The 20,719-nt window shown below is 37.8% G+C and overlaps 1 protein-coding gene across 6 annotated transcripts in view; it reads right to left on the bottom strand.

The window, feature by feature from the left end:
* LOC131110555 (glutamate receptor 3-like) overlaps positions 1 to 20,719 on the bottom strand; it is a 129,347-nt gene that overhangs the window by 3,433 nt on the left and 105,195 nt on the right. The window contains exons 13-15 of one of the 6 annotated variants that reach the window (XM_058063769.1): positions 10,644 to 10,891; positions 9,734 to 9,848; positions 1,475 to 1,722 (exon numbers count right to left, since the gene is read on the bottom strand). In XM_058063769.1, coding sequence (XP_057919752.1) covers positions 1,477 to 1,722; positions 9,734 to 9,848; positions 10,644 to 10,891 — 609 coding nt within the window. In that variant the 3' untranslated portion in view covers positions 1,475 to 1,476. Of the gene's footprint in view, positions 1 to 1,474; positions 1,723 to 3,616; positions 10,531 to 10,643; positions 10,892 to 20,719 lie in introns of those variants that run through there. The other 5 variants (XM_058063770.1, XR_009120911.1, XR_009120910.1 and 2 more) reach the window with 5 other exon arrangements.

Below are 20,719 nucleotides of genomic sequence, written 5' to 3'. Positions count from 1 at the left end.
TACAGAGTGCTTTTTTAATCATCATGATATGCCGTTGCCATTAAATGTAAGTATTTTGGGACATAATTACTAGTGTAGAAAAAAAATTGGCCAAAGTGACACCAAAAGCGACAACGAAAAGAGCGGGCCAGAAGGAGACTGACAACGTGTGTGACAAAGGAATTATTATTATTATTCAGCTGTGATGCTGAAAAAGATGACTTTAGTGGTTTTAGTTCCCAGGAGAAGGACGGCAATGAATATGCAAGTGTAAAAAACAGCGGGCCAGAAGGAGACTGACAACATGTGTGACAAAAGAATTATTATTATTATTATTCAGCTGTGATGCTGAAAAAGATGACTTTGGTGGTTTTAGTTCCGAGAAGAAGGGCGGCAATGAATGTGCAAGTGTAAAAAACAGCGGGCCGGAAGGAGACTGACAACGTGTGTGACGAAGGAATTATTATTATCATTATTATTCAGCTGTGATGCTGAAAAAAAATGACTTTAGTGGTTTTAGTTGCCAGGAGAAGGGCGGCAATGAATATGCAAGTGTAAAAAACAGCGGGCCAGAAGGAGACTGACAACGTGTGTGACAAAGGAATTATTATTATTATTCACCTGTGATGCTGAAAAAGATGACTTTAGTGGTTTTAGTTGCCAGGAGAAGGACGGCAATGAATATGCAAGTGTAAAAAAACAGCGGGCCAGAAGGAGACTGACAACGTGTGTGACAAAGGAATTATTATTATTATTATTATTATTATTCAGCTGTGATGCTGAAAAAGATGACTATAGTGGTTTTAGTTCCCAGAAGAAGGACGGCAATGAATATGCAAGTGTAAAAAACTGCGGGCCACAAGGAGACTGACAACGTGTGTGACAAAGGAATTATTATTATTATTATTATTATTCAGCTGTGATGCTGAAAAAGATGACTTTAGTGGTTTTAGTTCCCAGAAGAAGGGCGGCATTGAATATGCAAATGTAAAAAACAAGACTTTGGCCTTTAAAAGGTGCAAAATTTGTCGTATTTTGACTTTGTCGCTTATTTTCCTACATTGGCTCTTAAGTGCTTCTATTTAAAATAAAAAAAAAATTTTGTTGAGCCTTTAGTGAATTTTTTCGTGTAATGTCATCTTGACGTAAATGTTTTAAAATTTAAACAAAATGGATTTCACAGCATTCAACCTTACTGCTGTACTCAAGAGTTGTAGTACAAAAGAATATGTAAACTATGGTTTAGCTTTCAAAATAGCCAGAGGCAGTATAACTACAAAACTACAGTATATGCTACAAAGCATAAGATTTTTTTTTTGTGTCGAAGCAGGCTTTTGTGTTCGATTTCTTCCAACATGACATCTGCAAACAACCCCACAAACAGCAGCAAGACTGAATCGCACAAAAATGAATAATTTAGTCAGGCAGATACGACAGGCACCTAAATGATTCAACACTCACATCCCACTAAGCACGGTAAAGATATGCGACATACCTCTAGATCTTAACACTCTCTGTTCCGTATACATTGTAGCCTTCTCTGTATGTGGCAAAGTTCTGGGTGTTGGTTGGGGGAGTCGGCTTAAAATTGTGGGCACTTTTGGCCAATTTCAGCCGTTTGGTTTCTTGTCGTGACTTATAACAGAACTCTATGAGTGCCACCATCATGGCCAGCCCCAGCCCTCCAACCAGAATATAGAAGACACCAGCCACATTGCTTAGGCTGAGAGCACTTGTCTTGTCCTGCGGGGAAGTCGAGAACATAGTTAAAACATTTCGAAGCGGAGCGGGTGCATCACAACAAAATGCAGCCTACTAAACTATAAACCTGAACTGGTAAAACTGATACTTTGTTATTAATACAGTAAAAAAAAACACTATATGTGACAGTAAAAAAATACTTTCTTTTTGTAGAACTTCAGGCTTCCATTTTAAAAGGAACTATTAAAGTTTTATCTGACGGTGAATGCATCCCTTCCTTAGTGTTACTGTCTAGAACAGGGGTGGGCAAACTACGGCCCGGGGGCCACATCCGGCCCGCCAAGTGTTTCAATATGGCCCGCCTGTTTTTTCCAAAGTATTTCATTTAAACTCAACATACAACCTGGCATCTTGGCTTGAGCCAACTTTTTGATGGTTGAGGTAGCTGCTTTATCAATTTATTAGTTATTTGATGTGGTCTGTTGTTTACAAAATGCTCCTGGAAAAAGGAGCACAAGCACAATAATAATAATAATAATAATAATAATAATATAATAATAATAATAATACTATTATATTAATATTGTTGTTGATAATATTAATATAATAATGGTAGTAATATTACAAAATACTCCTGGAAAAAGGAGCACAAGCACAATAATAGTAATACAAATAAAAATAATAATAATGTTGTTGTCAATAATGATAATAATACTACTATTATATTAATATTGTTGTTAATAATATTAATATAATAATGGTAGTAATATTATTATTATTAACAAAATAATAATAATATAATAACATTACTATAACTAATAATAATAATAATAATTCTAATAAAAATAACAATAATAATAATAATAATACATTTATAACACACTTTACATCAAATAAATGATTTCAAAGTGCACATATAGCAGATTGCATGACACTTTTACATGTAAAATATATGTAAAAATATAGGTGTAAAAATGGACTGTTACGTGTAAAATACTACATAATCCCCCCCCCGTCAATTTTGTTAAATTAATGCGGCCCGCGAGTCAAAAAGTTTGCCCACCCCTGGTCTAGAACTATTCTTGAACATGTTAGGAAGCTGGCCAGCGTCGCTCTAAGCATCCCTGTCTCCTTAGCGACATGTACGTATAACTCTTATGTCAACATTGTCATACAGTACAGTCAAAAAAAAGATGATCAAATCAAACCATTTTGCTGCTGTTTACTTACCAAACATATTCATTAAAAATTTGTTCATTAGAGTTTTACTATTTGCACTTTAACCCCGGACATCTCTGTGTAATCTGTATTTGTATCTCACAGGGTTAATTATTGAGTGCATTACAATCCCTGACCTTCTTGTGGTGTGCAAACAGAGCCTCGGATGGACTGCGTGTAAACCGCATGGGTTGGCGTTGGAACTGTTTGCGGAGAGGTGGCGTCGGTTTCGTCACGCCACAGGAGGCCAAAGAATGTAATGGACGCAGCGCTTTTGCAAAGTAGTAATAACGCAAATAAATCAAATTTTCATTAACAGTTTGATAAATAGGAACAGCAGCATAATGGTCAATGTGTCATGACGTGAGGATGGGCATAAAGTGGCATTTTGTCAACAACTGCTGTGATATAATTGAAATTGTAAGGCACTTTTCCCGTTGTATTATCCTTACAGAGTCACATTTGATACTGTATGAAAAATGCTACATTGTAAAAAAAAAAAAAAAAAAAAAAAATTAAAAATTTCGGGAATGAGTGCCTTATTTAGCCACAAACATCATTACAGTTAGTGGCAGGTCCAAATGTGAAATATCAGAAAATTAAATTATGTGCAGCAAATTAACACTAAACTACTGATGTTAAAAGAGATTTGTCTTGCATATGAACAGTACGTCAAAATGCAATTTGGAATCAGTACAAAAGACCTGCAGCGACTGACCTTACTTCCAGAGTCCTTGGTTCCACATTCACCCTTATCGTACCACCATTTGTTTTTCAGCTTGTCTAAGATGCCTTGTTCACTGAGTTTCAATACTGCAAGGTTTACAGGAGTTCTTCACGTGGGAAATAACATAAATAACATTATATTATGTTATTTTATGTTATTCAACTTCTTTACTACTTACATACTTTACAAAGCGATAAAGCAGGGTTCCTGGCCACGGCAACATGACATAGAGCAGGCATTCTACCTAGCAACCCTCATAAACCCTAACCTATAGAGCCAGGACCTACCCATATCGCTTGGAGTAATCGGCAGACGCTGCTACAGGAGTGACGAGCAGGTACGTACAGTACGATCTGCAAGTCTGTATTGTCTGATTTGGGGGTGATGCACTTGAAGGGGTCTCCGGACGGCGTTTAACAGAATCAGTTCAAAAGGAGCTTTGTCTTAACAAACATTAGAAATAATTGGAAACTTTGATTTTGACACCGTGCACAATGTCAGAGCAATTTGGGGATTTAATTTTTTTTTTGTTTTTTAATTTTTTTTAAATTTTTTTTAATTTTTTTAATTTTTTTAAATTTATTTTTTTAAGCTGGACAGCTAAACTCCCATTCAGTGGGCTCAAGTACCGGGCTCAACCAGGCCGGTTACACCGCCAAACTGCATGGCACTACACTTATGGAAAAGAAAATATTGCAAATCGGGACAGTTGCTTGCTTATGGACCCAGTTATTGTATATACTCTATATATATAAACGTGTATGTGTGTAGTGGAATCCATGTAATACAAAAAATATTTCCCCTGTGAAGTATAATAATAGTTATAAAGCAAATTCATAGAACAAATCCACCATATTCGACTGTCGATGCACAAGTTAGGGTCCCTTTAAATACCCACTAGCCACATAATCATGACCACTTCCACAATTGAATGAGATCCAGTACAAGAGCTAGCTCTAAAAGTTAGCATTTAAAAAATATACGGTAATAAATCTTATTAATTTGAATTAAACCCCTAAGAAGAACAAAGCAAACTTACATAAATACTAATAATTTTAATAATTTTTTTATTTACCAAAATAGATTTTCGGAAATTTTAAAAGCCATTATTTAAAAAAAAACACATTTTATTAAATGAATACTATTATTTAATCATTTGTAGGCCTATTGTTTTATGTATTTATTTATTCATGTCAGTTGATACAATTGATGAGTTTATTGTAAACAGCAGTAGCCAGTAAATTATTATGACTACTTATTAGGGATGCTCTTATTAAGGTTTAATGCTGTCGATTCCGATACCGATGATCCATGAGTGAGATCAGCCGATACCAATCACATGGATTAACTATACATTATCCTATTTATATTCATGATGAATGCGATTGGCCAGTGTCGCAAATTCAACGATTCCTAAGGACCCACCAATAATTGACACTTGATGCACATAATGGCCACTTGCCCGTGGGACAAAAATGAGCTCCAAACTAACTGCATTTAAGGCTTTTATCGGCATTTGCTGATACGGGTATCACTTATCGGAGGCTGATGCATCGGATCCCGACTCCTTATGATACTTCAAATGCACGTACTTCCATTTTGTGGTCTTAAAACCATGCACCCAGTGACTAAGAGACTTGGTGGTTAACTGAAGAGAACCATTAAGCATAGTCACAGTCATGGAAGATGCCCCATATTTTAGCCAAACTTATAACAATCTAATCTGTACCTGGTTATACAAAGTATGTATAGCTATTATTAATATAATTTTTATAATTATTATATCTATTATAATGTTAGTGTTAGTGTTATGTTGAGTTTGCAGCAGTGACTGCACTGCATAAAAGTGCACAGGGGAGAACATGCAAAACTCCACACAGAGATGGCCGAGGGTGGAATTGAACCCTGGTCTCCTAGCTGTGAGGTCTGTGCGCTTCAATGCAATATTAAATATTAAATATAAAAAATTTTGCACGACTTTTTGACAAAAAAACAAAATCATACGGTCACGGCAGCGTACGAAAACCAAGGTTCCACTGAAGTATCTGAAGTGTAAGTCTGCTTTCATATTTAAAACATCCATTCATTCGTTTTCAAACAACCATTCACACTCACATTCATACCTATGGACAATTTGGAGTCGCCAATTAACCTAGCATGTTTTTGGAATGTGGGAGGAAGCCGGAGTCCCACGCATGCATGGGGAGAACATGCACACAGAGATGGCCGCGGGTGGAATCGAACTCGTGTCTCCAAGCTGTGTGGCTAAACACTCCACCACCGTGCAGCCTATTTTAAACATTAAATATACAAAAAAACAGCCGAAATAATTGGTGAATTTAACATATAAATGTTTTGTATTTCTTCAAAACAAGAATGAAAGGTGTCTTTCCCCACAAAGTCAAAGACTCGATGCCTTTATCATGTGTTAAGAATTGCAGCCACCCATGCAGCGTTGTGTGACATCAACATCTCAGGGATGTGCGCCTGCACAGTGCACAGCATAATAATAAGCGGTTTCTAATATACTTTAGCTAAGCAAACCGAAGCAGTAGAATTACTAAACCCAACAAACTGTTGGGTGGATTTTTAATACAGCTCTTGTCTTGGCTCTCATTTAATAGTTGAGGTGTATGTGTCTACTTGTATATGTATACAGTACAACCAAATGATTGCATTCATGCATACAGTTCAGTTCAGCTCACATGTGGTTCCGCTCTATCTCCTACTGAAACATAAAAAGCAAAATGAAAGCGAGCAAAAATACTGCATCGATTTATGAGTGACATGAGTACTCTCTTCTGGATAAATGTCCCCCGAGGGGACCTATGCGAATGCATAATGCACGGAGAGAAGATTAGGCCACGGTATGCCTCAAAGCCAATCCTGAGAAACGCTTTGTGAGGACCCGAGCATCGTTTTGCCTCATGGAGACATTGATTAACAATGCAATTACCCTGTAACATGCTCTGTGTCTGAAACTCAATCTAGGCTGTACTGTGTTGTGCTGGAGGACAAGGAAGTGTGTGTGTGTGTGTATGTGTGTGTTATGTGTATTGGAAGCATGAGCTGTAAGCATGATGCAAGCAATGAAGTGTTTGGAAGAGAGCGCTTCGGGCAACACTTAATCGGGTCTCTCCGATGACTCCTGAAGAGGTTAAACAGGCCAGCAAACAAACACGGAGTACATACCTGTGTATTATAAAACACCAACGACGGTATGATGGCTCCTGAGCATGCTCTCAGTCGCGCTAAAAAAGATACTTAATGAGCTAAGCGCCTACAAAACACAGCAACATTACCAATGCAAATATTGAAAAAATGCGACTCAAGAGGGAACCTTACGAGGACGATATTTAATCTATGCTTTCTGCCGACTTTTATGATGCTGCTCAGGGACCCATTATGCTCATTTCCGGCCCTTCTGGAGTTGCTATGCATGATTCACTATGCAAAAATACCTTCATTAATCATATAGTGACCTTTTTGTCATCTTTTGTCAGAGTGCTATTATTTGCAAGAAGTAACCTCTGAACACCACTTTATTTTTTTTTGTTTGTTTTGCTTGCATGCACTGCAAACAATGCCAATGGGTGAATCAGCTAGGATAATTTGAGGATACACAAAACGTGTGGTTGTACCATAAAAATGCGGTGATTCTTGTTTTGCCTTTTTTCACTTTGTGGAGTGGAAAAAATGAACGGACTTTGGACACTTGATTTTGCGGAATGTAAAACAGACGAGTTTGTTCAATGCAATATTCAATATTAATTATCAAAACTTTTAGCACAACTTTTTGACAAAAAACTAAATTATATAAACATTAATTCATTCATTTTCTACCGCTTATCCTCACGAGAGTCGTGGGGGCGCTGGAGCCTATCCCAGCTGTCTTCGGGCGAGAGGCGAGGGTACACCCTGGACTGGTTGCCAGCCAATCACAGGGCACATATAGACAAACAACCATTCACACTCACATTCATACCTATGGACAATTTGCAGTCGCTAATTAACCTAGCATGTTTTTGGAATATGGGAGGAAACTGGAGTACCCGGAGAAAAACCCACGCATGCACGGGGAGAACACACACAGACATGGCCGAGGGTGGAATTGAACCCTGGTCTCCTAGCTGTGAGGTCTGCGCGCTTCAATGCAATATTAAATATTAAATATCAAAACTTTTAGCACAACTTTTTGACAAAAAAACAAAATCACACGGTCACGGCAGCGTACGAAAACCAAGGTTCCACTGAAGTATCTGAAGTGTAAGTCTGCTTTCATATTTAAAACATCCATTCATTTGTTTTCAAACAACCATTCACACTCACATTCATACCTATGCACAATTTGGAGTCGCCAATTAACCTAGCATGTTTTTGGAATGTGGGAGGAAACCGGAGTACCCGGAGAAAACCCACGCATGCACGGGGAGAACATTCAAACTCCATACAGAGATGGCCGAGGGTGGAATTGAACCCTGGTCTCCTAGCTGTGAGGTCTGCGCGCTTCATTGCAATATTAAATATTAAATATCAAAACTTTTAGCACAACTTTTTGACAAAAAAAACAAAATCATACGGTCACGGCAGCGTACGAAAACCAAGGTTCCACTGAAGTATCTGAAGTGTAAGTCTGCTTTCATATTTATTTTCGTTTTCAAACAACCATTCACACTCACATTCATACCTATGGACAATTTGGAGTCGCTAATTAACCTAGCATGTTTTTGGAATGTGGGAGGAAACCGGAGTACCCGGAGAAAACCCACACATGCACGGGGAGAACATGCCGAGAGTGGAATCGAACTTGTGTCTCCTAGCTGTGTGGCTAAACACTCTTCCACCGTGCAGCCTATTTTAAACATTAAATATACAAAAAACAGCCCAAATCATTGGTGAATTTAACATATAAAATGTTTCATCAGTTAATTTTTTGTATTTCTTCAAAACAAGACTGCCTTTATCATGTGTTAAGAATCACAGCCACCCATGCAGCATATCAGGCATGTGCGCCTGCACCATGACAACAAATCCTCATTGACTTTCCACGGACTTCTACACGGTCCAGAATAGCATAGCATAACGACTGTCTTTAAGACGAATTCACTGCCGCTTAACTCTTAATTGTGGTCAAGGCCAATTCCCGACAAGTAACCGTTGAAGGTATAATAACACAGCTGTAGTCCACAGCCTCTTACAGGTTGCATATAATCTAACCAATTACCAGACCTATATCATCCCATTTGAGGTGACAGCATCATTTATCTTTACATTGACCTGTAATGTAAAGACTATAATGCAGCTGTCTTATGTAATTCGGCGAATACGGGGCACGATACCACAGTAGCACATCATCAACTAATGTTATACTTACTTGTCATGGTTGAGAGGGAGCTTAACACTCACCATTAGCTTCCATAATGGGAAAATCATTCATCATTTACCCATAGAAAAAGAGGGGAGGGTTGTGATCGTCAAAAGGGTCAAAAAGCTGTGTTATTAACGAGCTCGATAGTGGAATCGAACCCAGTGTGTTTTATCACATGATCCATTAAAAACAAATCACAAGCCTTTTAATGTTAATTAGACTTCTCACGTTGCAATGTGCAATGCTTAGTCCCCTCAAGACGCCGCTGTTCCCCTTGCTTTCCAACGGCCTCTATGGAGCCATTTTGACGACTGATTTAACTGCTGCAGCTGCAGGTTCAATTCATTCAAAAGCATCAGACACCTAAAAATATTTAATGCTTATAAGATTGCGAAAAGTTTATCTTAATCCTAAAAGCGGAATGAAGTGCCCTACAGATGTTTAAGAATGACTAAAAACAGCTCAAACTTCCACAACTGCAGGGCAGTATCTTCACCTCCTATTCTGATTGACGTGCACTTGATGTCACTCATCTCCTGTTTGCTAAGCAGGGCTCCTTTTGTTTTTTGAGCTGAAGCGTTAAAGTGTCGGACTATCAGTCAATTTAGTGCTGCGCCTGTAAGGGCAACAGCAGGTTGTTCACAGGACGGACATTTGGTTCGGTTCTGGTTGGGTTGCTCTAACAGCCTTGCCGATTACTCTGCACTGTAGTACCCGATTGCGGTGACATCGAGGCTGACCTTGGAGTCACCTCCCCCGCTGCCGCACTCTCCCTTGTCGTACCACCATTTGTTTTTCAATTTGTCCAAGAGGCCTTGCTCATTCAGTTTTAAAACTGCCAGGTTAACAGCATTTCTTGAAACGATAAAACATAACTTGTAAGAAAATGCACAAGTCCGTGAGAAATCTAATGCAAAGGAATGGGGTGTTTCGAGGCATCATAATGATAGGTTCACGGTGGAGAAGACGACCACCATCAATCAATCAATGCAGGGGCTTACGTACAGAACCAGTTACTCAGAATGGTTTAAGGAAAGGACAAATTGCGGTTTAAGAATTTAAGGAGAGATAAGAAAGGCTCACTTAAGGTAAGGTAAAGACAGTTGTTAAATCTCGGAAAAAAAGGTGGCATGAAGGGGTTTACGTAGTTTAGAACTGAAGTGTGCGGGATGGGGACACTCGTCATTGAGAAGAGAAGTAACAAACATCAAACAACAAACGTCATGCAATTAACATTTGTCACAAGTGACGGCACAGCTTTTTAAAAGGCTAAATTGAAAAACCAGTGAACTGTTAAATTAAAAGTGAAAACATAACAGTCAGGTAGGACGACACACGGGACGGTCGGAGAGATCGGGGTGGGGGGGGGGGGGGCGGGAAGAGAGAGACATACATATGAAATGACTGTTAGCTTTAACCGTATCATTAGGATTTCGAATAACAGCTCTAACACATGTATAAAAATATTTTTTAGCAAAAAAAAATAAAAAATAACCCTTTGTATTCAAGTGCATTGAAAAGTATACTACCGTTACCTCTGCGCCCATAAAAAAACAAGAAGAGGAGGAGAAGAGAATGACAACAGGGGGACATCAGGGTAGGTGGAATACTATAACAACATGGAGGATATTGTTATATTATTCCACCCACCTTAATGCTGAGCCTTTGGGCGTCGCCACACCGTAGCCTTTGGAGTCGAGGTTGCCGCCGACTTTCATCGTGTCGCACGGCTTCCGCTGCTCGATGTACTCGTTCATGGTGGACTCGAGGAGAAAAGCGAACTTGCCCTTTGATTTTCGTACCCGGGCCACGCCATCGGGTGTGGTCTTAACAAACACTGAGGGTTCAGCGGATTTCATGTACGACCACATCTTCTCGTACACGGCTATTTTGGATCGCTGTGCGGAGAGGAACACAAAAGAAGAGACGGTTCAGAATCCCATGAATGCCCATCACGTGTTCAATGGATTTTGTAGGATTTTGAGCTTAATGATCACTTGATTGAGAGTGGTATTAAGAAGTACTTAAAGACATCCATTGAAAAACACTGTGTGATATCTTCAAATACTTCCCAAAATGGACTCCTGTTGGAAGTTAGTGAGATCATGAAGCACAATAATTACAAATTCCATTTCTCTTGACAGGGATGCACATTTCATCATGGTGAATGTATGAATTGAACATATAAATACATGTGTTTTTTATGGAATTTTTTATTACATGCGAAGTTCCCCAGGGGTCAATCCTGTGACCAAAACTGTTTAACTTGTACATCAATGATATCTCCAAAGTCATAAAACACTTAAAGCTGGTATTATTTGCAGATGATACCACTGCTTTTTGTTCTGGAGGGAGTACAGACGAAATCATTAGAAAGGTGAGAAGAAATGGTCACACTGAAAAGATGCTTTGATGATAATAGTCCTTGAACTTAAGTAAAACTAAAATAATCAGCAAATCAGCAAATGCAAATAGACGGTGTAGACATTTAAAAGGATGAAGGAAAATACATTTCTGGGGTTCACAGTGGATGAAAATATGAGCTGGAAACCTCATATTACAAATATACAACATAAGGTGGCAAAAAATATTTCAATATTGAACAAAGCAAAATTTGTTCTCAATCAGAAATCACTCCACACTCTTTATTGCTCTCTGGTTCTACCATATCTTACTTATTGTGTGGAAATATGGGATAATAACTATAAAAGCAATCTTCACTCGCTAAATGTACTGCAAAAAAGGTCAGTAAGGATAATTCATAATGCCGCCTACAGAGAACATACTAACTCCTTATTTCTAAAATCACAAATACTTACATTTGCTGATATAGTTCATCTTCAAACAGCTAAAATAATGCAGGCTAAAAATATGTGCTATATATATCACTATATTGACACTTACTATGGTACCCATTATGTCATTGTATGATCATATCACATTGTACTTCTGTACGAGGTGCATTATTAAAAAAAACAAACAAACTGTATTATGGAAAGCAGGAAGTGAACAAATGTAACAGTTACTGATTGTAAAAGTACCAGATGAAGGGGTAGGATTTAATAAGCTTTGCTTCTTCCTACTCCTTTTGGACATGTGGAACTGTGAACTGATTATGTGATGCATTCAATTGTAATCTTATGCATGTTCAAATGAAATAAAACCATTAACCATTACCATTAACATTCTGCTACCATGTTGTCCATGTGCAGGAGGAGTAAGGCAAGTTCCTCGTACACCACGCATCCCCATCACAGAACTCACACGAGCATTCTCCAGGCGCCTTGGGTCAGGATTAGCGAGCCTGCAAATCTGGGTGAGTCGAGCACTATCTATAATAAGCATCGATTAAATTATTCAATGGTGCTGGATTTGTTTTGGCATAAGGGGTTTCAGACTTTGTACAATTGCTGGTACAACAGTAACAAGCAAGTTTCCTCAATGGCAAAGTATTATTACTAAGACATTTAAACGAACTGTATGTAAACAGTATTAGAAGGCCAAAAATAGACTGACAGGGTTGGCGACTGAATAGTTTGACGGACGTTTGGAAGTGACATCTGTCCAAGATACTCCCACAAACGAGTAAATGTTGTCTAACCAAAATCACACAACCTAAACAAAGCCTACAAGCGGAATCTATCCTTTGGGAACATTGATAGTCTGCTCAAGGTCTCGTCACTTGGATAATCAATCACATAAATGTTACACAATTTAAGAGATTTAATCTCACAACAGGGAAAAGATAAGCAAAATCAATAGATGTCATCCGGGTGTTACGGTTCCTCAGTCCAAAGCCGCGGAATGTCCATAAGAAACTGAAAGGATGGTTATGGGAAAATCAATAATGACATGACTAGGTCACTTTACTAAAAAACTGTCCTGACAGTTAAATTAAATAAAACTTGTAATACAAGATAAAATAAATTTATTTATTTTCTTTCTTTTTAATACATGAAATATAAAGATGATGCAGTGGTTTCCAAAATGGAGTTTCCTCAATACGCTAATAAAAATAAAAAACAATTAGTGCCCAACACTCAAAATTCCGAGTGCACCTGAACGCCTCACAGTGAAAAAGAGACAGCGACAAGTTGTTCCTTGCTGTGTGCATCATATCAATAAATATGACGTGTGAAAATGACTAGTGGTTATTTTGTAGTTAGGACACTACAGATAGATTCCGGCCACGGAATCCTTTAGTCGTCTTTATTATGTGTTTGTGGGGGATTATTTTGTTCTTAGACACACACATAACGATGCACAACTCTGTATCTGGCTCCTTCCTTCCTCCTTTCAAGCTCCTTTTCAATTTCTGAGTGTTCGAGGAATCTGTACCTAAATTTAGCTTAGTTTTTTATGAGTAAAATTACAATTACTTCCAATAAAATGTGTTTTGTGTTCATATTTTTGGTTGTCTAGAATGGTTTAATTGGATTTACGGTTTTCGAATGAACTTATAACAAAAACCGAGGTTCCACTCTAAAACAGAGGCTGAACCAAATAGCTGAAAAAAAAGATTTAAGTTGTTTTAATACAACATTGTTTGGATTATATTAGTTTCAAGAGAGCAACACAGTGGAACTCAAAACAATAGTTTGAAATATTGTTTTTAATAAATGCAATGGCAAACTACTTTGTATTTGTACTGCACATTTTTAGACTCCTCTTTGTTGTCATTGCACAATAACACAGCAGTGAAGTTGCCAACAAAATGTCTTTGCCTGGCTCCCGTGTGATAATAAATAATAATGTGGAGAATAAATATGAACAACAATGTACAGCGTAAACAGTAATTTCTACAAATAATTTAAATAATTTAGAATTAATAACAATAAATATGATGTGTGAAAATGACTAGTGGTTATTTTGCAGTTGGGACACTACAGATAGATTCCAGCCACGGAATCCATTAGTCTTCTTTATTATGTGTTTGTGGGTTATTTTGATTATTTTGTTCTTAGAAGACACACAGAACGATGCACAACTCTTCCCCTCCTCCTTTCGAGCCTACTGACGAGGCATCCAAGCACACTATTCCGTGGCCGGAATCTATCTTTAGTGTCCCAACTGCAAAATAACAACTAGTCATTTTCACACATCATATTTATTGACAGCTACTTCAACCTGGCCATCAGACGGCTCAATGCCAAATAAGCCCCTCTACCTGCCCACACGCACAACCAAAACGTTAAATTATTGTTTTATGTATTTATTCTAAATTATTTAAATTATTTGTACAAATTACTGTTTAGTCCAGGGGTGGGCAAACTTTTTGACTCGCAGGCCACATTGATTTAACAAAACGGGGGGGCAGACTATATATTTTACACGTAAGAGTCCACCTGGTATTATTGTATCTGTAAAAGTGTCATGCAATCTGCTATTATTATTTATTATTTTATATTTATATTTAAATATAAAATATTTAAATATTTTTATTTAAATATTTTATTTTAAATGTATTATTATTATTATTATTATTATTATTATTATTATTATTATTATTATTATTATTATTATTATTATTATTATTATTATTATTATTATTATTATTATTATTATTATTATTATTATTATCATTATGCTTGTGTCCCTTTTTTCAGGAGCACTTTGTAAACAACAGACCACATCAAATAACAAAATTGATAAAACCATCAAAAGGTTGGCTCAAGCCATGATGCCAGTTCGTATGTTGAGTTTAAATGAAATACTTTGGAAAGAACGGACGGGCCGTATTCAAACACTTGGCGGGCCGGATGTGGCCCCCGGGCCGTAGTTTGCCCACCCCTGGTTTAGGCTGTACATTGTTGTTCATATTTCATGTAATCTATTTATTCTCCACATTATTATTTATTATTATTTTATGTGTAAGTACAATACCGTACTTTACTGATCATTCCGACTCAGTATCTATAGCCTCTTTTAGCTTTGTCATTCACTCTGATTGATTTTTCCAATAGATACATATCCCTCCTCATGTTTGTCTACTGTTGGCTGGAAGGCAAGGACAAAATAAAAGCAACCTTGATGGTAAACATCAGTTTAACTCTAGTTAAAAAATGATTCCTCCAGCAAAGGAAAGATTCGGTTGTGTAAATCTCAGGTAATGAAGTTCAATATAATCTAACTTCAGGGATTCAGCGTGCATATTCAGCTTTGTCCCTGTGCATCATACAAACCAGACTCATCAGTGTCTGAAAAAAAAACCCTTAACAGGAGCATATTCATCTCTAATGCATCTCTATCAATAAACAAACACATTAACCTTGACCTGAGGAAAGTGCTTTACTGGCTCCAGCAATATATTATTTGTTTGTAGGCATTTGTCATAGAGCATCAGGCCATGGGTGAGGATGAGAAGAGGCAGCGACATAACACAAATTAGAAAAAAGTCTGCATGATGAATCTTCCCCTGTGCAGATGAAAATGCTTTAAGTCCGGGACATTGGATATTGGGGTCTAATGCAAATATGACAGATGGGAGGAGATCTTGGACTTCAATGTGATGTTTTTGTTGACAATCTTGTTACAGGCATAGAATTTGCATGTGTCACACAAAGCCGAAAGGACGCTAGTTTAGAGGACGATTTCCCCATAGACCCCGAGCTCATCTATTTGGCTGCGGAAAAGCTCCAAACGCCTCCTCAAATGAAGAGAAAAAGAATGGATCTGGGCATTGATTACCAACGACAGAGTGTGCTGTCTCAGTGCTTTATGAAGTCAATTCATCAATATCAGACCTGGGAAGCGGCTCAACCAAAACCTAAATTGGCTGATTGCATAGCAAGCGAAGTTTCAACAGGGTTGTTTAAATGGGAATCAAAACGAGTGGAAAAAAAACAGATGTTTCATTATTGACTTCTCGTTTCTCGCTCATGTGCTAACTGCAGATCATATACTGTATTATCATCCTTCATCTATTGAACAAATCCGCTTCAAAATGTATGTATAATTATGTTTTATAAATAATTCTATGTTTTTCACACTTAAATATTTCAGATTATCTGACAAATTTAAATATGAGATAATGACAACACAACTGCAAATGCATTTTTTAAATGAAAAAAGTGAAAAAATTTTTTTTGTTTAAATCAGGAAGGGGGCAAACACACACCACTGTATATACCAGGGGTCGGCAACCTTTACTATGAAAAGAGCCATTTTACCCCCTTTCTCACTAAAGATTGACTGCCAGATTTGGAGTGAAATTTGGGGTATCAAAGTAGTTCATTCATTCATTCATTTTCTACTGCAAGAGGCGGGGTACACCCTGGACCGGTCGCCAGCCAATCACAGGGCACATATAGACAAACAACCATTCACACTCACATTCATACCTATGGACAATTTGGAGTCACCAATTAACCTAGCATGTTTTTGGAATGGGCATGCACAGGGGAGAACATACAAACTCCACACAGAGGTGACCGAGGGTGGAATCGAACCCTTGTCCTCCTAGCTGTGAGGTCTGTGCGCTAACCACTCTTTACAAAGATGCGTATGTTAAAGAAAATACTTGAGCATTGCGGAGGGAGCCACAAGAAAGAGCCTGAAGAGCCACATGCGGCTCTGGAGCCATAGGTTGCTGACCCCTGGAGATTAAAATAATTACATAGGAGATTAACTGTATAGGGCGACTCCAAATTGTCCATAGGTATGAATGTGAGTGTGAATGGTTGTTTGTCTATATGTGCCCTGTGATTGGCTGGCCACCAGTCGAAGACAGCTGGGATAGGCTCCAGCACCCCCTGTGACCCTCGTGAGGAAAAAGCAGAAAATGAATGAATAAATTAACTGTATAGACATTAACAACTACGGACAATTTAGTGCAGGGGCGTCAAACTGGTTTTCATCTGACTAGGTGGTGAAAATATTCAACAAATACCAAATCATACAAAAACTGTTGTTTACAATTGTCATTTTCACTCAGAGAGATCATTGTTTGAATGTTTTGCTGGCCTTAAACGTCCCAGTAGACGGGATGTAAAAGTGGAAAAGTTATTTAAGTGCAGAGTCCAAAAAAAGTAATTGCTCTCTCCACTCTAAATAACCACTTAATCTGTATTGATTCCAACTTACAAATCTCTCCCAGTACTCTTCCAACTACTCTTTGGACTGCTTTGGACTAGTGCCTGTTTTATTCTTCCCTTGGCACGCTTGCATACTTTCATTATGGACTCAGCCTTTTATTCTCTACTGCTTATTTTGCTCATACAGTGTCGGCCTTTCTTCACTCTGTATTATGTTTACCGTAACATTCGCAGCGTTTTGCGGTGATACCGCAGTCTCCATTCAATATTCTCTGTGGACTACCTTTGTCCCAAGAAATAAAAGTTAATACTCCAGGGGTGAACTTATGTCATGCTATGTACTGAATGCCAACTGACAGATCTTTGAAGTTGGCCCCAGAAGCGAGGCTCTCTTAGGAAAAAAAAAAAAAAAAGGCTACGGCGATCTCACAGCAGTCTATCATTACATCTGATAGCTCGCTCATATATGCAAACAAGCTGTAATCTTTATAGAAGCTCCATCAGTCAATATTCCACTGAAACACATCGTGACAAGAGCTATGGGAGTTGTTACAAAGCATCGATGTGATTGCAGTGCAGCCCTCAGGATTCCTGGAATAAATCGTCTTCTCTTCATGAATCTCTGGCCAGAAGCAGGTCTGCTCTGAAAATCTAGTCATTAAACCTCGTGTTGGACCATGCAGAAGCTCTAATGTGTGCGTCACAATAGCTGAAACGTGAAATTGATTTTTATGCCGAGCAAAAAAAAAAATGCCTCAGTGGTTGCGCACAAGCTGTTGTTCCATCTTCATCACACCTGCACATCAGTAAAATGCATGATGTTTGCCCTCAAGACTTAAATGTGAAATTATCTGAGGGGCAAACAAAGCTGCGGTCTCATTCCTATGCGTCATTGTCCTTGTTTCATTGTTACGCTGGTAAATGAGGTGCATGAAGGGTCTTTCACGGTCTCACACTATTTTTTTTTCATGTAATTAAACAGCCAATTTATTATTGAAGCCACTATTAGGCTGCATCTTTCCCATTGATATGGTTTCCAAAACAACAGAGTCAAGCCTTTTGATGGACTCATAAGGGTGCATTTAAACGCCACTGAAAGTGACACAAGTAACAGTGGCATAGTTTGGGTAGGGGTCATGGCGTATCCTCAGTTTATTATCACGATACGAAACAAAACAGTCTGCCCTAAATTGAAACTTCAACAAAGCCACACATATGGCCCATTAAACAAGAAAAAACAATAAAACCTCGGTTAGCATACGCCCCGGTTAACATATTTTTTGGTTAACATTACCCCAAATTTTTCAGGTTAGCGTACAAAATGGCTCGTCTTATAATTATATGTGACACGTTATTGTTATAGGCCGTCATACTAACCATTTTTTGATTAATCATAAAATAAGTATAGAAAACACAAATTATTATAATCGAGTTCAAGATGCAAAGCAAAGTCATCCAATTCTACATAACTAGCTACGGCAAGTGAACGTATAACTTTTGTTATGGATATACTATGCATCTTGCACTACCTTTGCGATCAACCCGATAGCACACAATTGATGTAAGGGTCTAAGGTCTAAAGCAGAGGTAGGGAACCTATGGCTCGGGAGCCAGGTAGGGCTCTTTTGATGACTGTATCTGGCTCTCAAGCGTTTCTTCAATAAAAATGTATTTTTGCTAACATTTTAAAGTAAACATCACAGAAATGACTGTTAATAATCAACAACTTTCTTATGCATTTTAATCCGTCCATCTCTTTTCTACTGCAATACGGCCAACCATATCCATCTTTCCTGATGATATTTTCCAGGTCAAACACCAAAACTTGATTATTACTGGGTAATGCGGTAGTCTACCTCGGTCATTGAGATGTCAACATGTAAATATAAACTTTCCTCCTTTAGTCAAATAGTCACCTAGCTAAAGCTGCAGAACCAAGCCTTCTGACGAAGATGGCCAAAAGAATGAAATATGTGTACGGAGTACGGTGCAAAACTATGCAGCAGCAGAAGTTGCACTAATGGCAGCAAGTATTTGATTTATTATTAGACACTGCGCTGCTCACAAAAGTGTGCTGGCCACAACCCATTGGTGTGGGGTAGTGTGCCTGGTCTACGTAATTAGAGCCCATTATATCTAAAACTGTTGGTCTTACATAAAAATGCACACATTTTATTGCATTCAATGTTTAAAAAAATGTATATGGCTCTCACAGATACACATTTTAAAATATTTGGCCTTCATGGCTCTCGTAGCCAAAAAGGTTCCCAACCCCTGGTCTAAAGGGACACAATGACGACATGATCCTGAACCTGTTGGGGAAGCCGAGTAGCCACATACTATAAACTTCTGGAGCCACTCATCCCCCTGGTGGGGACATCATCCATCTCAGAGAGCGTCCGTCCTTGTTAGCGTTATTTGGCTGGGAGGATCAACTCGAGCACTGGGCCGAAATAGTAATTTTAATAGTAATAGTAATTTCATTTGAATATGCATCAGATTACAATTGAATGCACCACATAATCAGTTCACAGTTCCACATGTCCAAAAGGAGTAGGAAGAAGCAAAGCTTATTAAATCCTACCCCTCCATCTGGTACTTTTACAATCAGTAACTGTTACATTTGTTCACTTCCTGCTTTCCATAATACAGTTTAAGTTGTTTTTTTTTTTTTTAATTATGCACCTTGTACCAAAGCACGAGGTGATATGTCCCTACAATGACATAATGGGTACCACTTTTACAATCAGTAACTGTTACATTTGTTCACTTCCTGCTTTCCTAATATAGTTTAAGGTTTTAAAAAAAATTTAATTTTTAAAATTTTTAATTTTTTTTTACATTTTTTAATGTATAATTAATTAATTTAATAATGTATAATTTAATTAATAATGCACCTCGTACCAAAGTACAAGGTGATATGACCATTCAATGACATAATGGGTACCATAGTAAGTGTCAATATAGTGATATATATAGCACATCATGACTGGTTCAAGACTCTTCATCCTTGTATTTAGCAAACATCAACTGCTTGTATTGTTTCTTGAATTGTCTCATCGTTGTGCATTGTTTGATTTCCTTACTCAATCCATTCCATAGTTTGATTCCACATACTGAAATGCTATGGCTTTTTAACGTAGTCCTAGCATATAAGTGTTTCAAATGTAGTTCTTCCCTGAGATCATATTTCTCCTCTCTTGTAGAGAAGTATTGGATGGCATTTTTAGGTAATTGGTTATTTTTATCCTTATGCATTATTTTCGCTGTTTGGAAATTAACTATATCAGCAAGTTTAAGTATTTGTGATTTTAGAAATAAGGAGTTAGTATGTTCTCTGTAGGCGGCATTATGAATAGTGGCTTCACAGGCAAGACGACAACCGCAATAGTAAATCTCTTTACATCTATTTGATCGAGCACAATATATATACCAGCATGTCTGAACTTCTCTGAATATGGTGACTTACATGACTGGTGCAATCATCAAAAATTCAAGCTACGGATGTCACAAGCTTGGCAACATATGATTATTTTGAGACGCTGATGTTTCCAGCTGGCTGATGCCGTATGGATCTCATTAAGATGGAGTGTATTTTTTTTTTTTCTTGTCAACCCTCTGCAGCTTTAATTAAAAGCCACTCAGAATAGCAGTTCACACATGTCATTTTCTGTTTGAACGTTGGGGTGTATG

This window comes from Doryrhamphus excisus, chromosome 23 (assembly GCF_030265055.1).
Source record: "Doryrhamphus excisus isolate RoL2022-K1 chromosome 23, RoL_Dexc_1.0, whole genome shotgun sequence".
Taxonomy (NCBI): domain Eukaryota; kingdom Metazoa; phylum Chordata; class Actinopteri; order Syngnathiformes; family Syngnathidae; genus Doryrhamphus; species Doryrhamphus excisus.
Note: the sequence above shows the minus strand (reverse complement) of the source record. Positions and strands in the feature narration are given on the sequence as shown.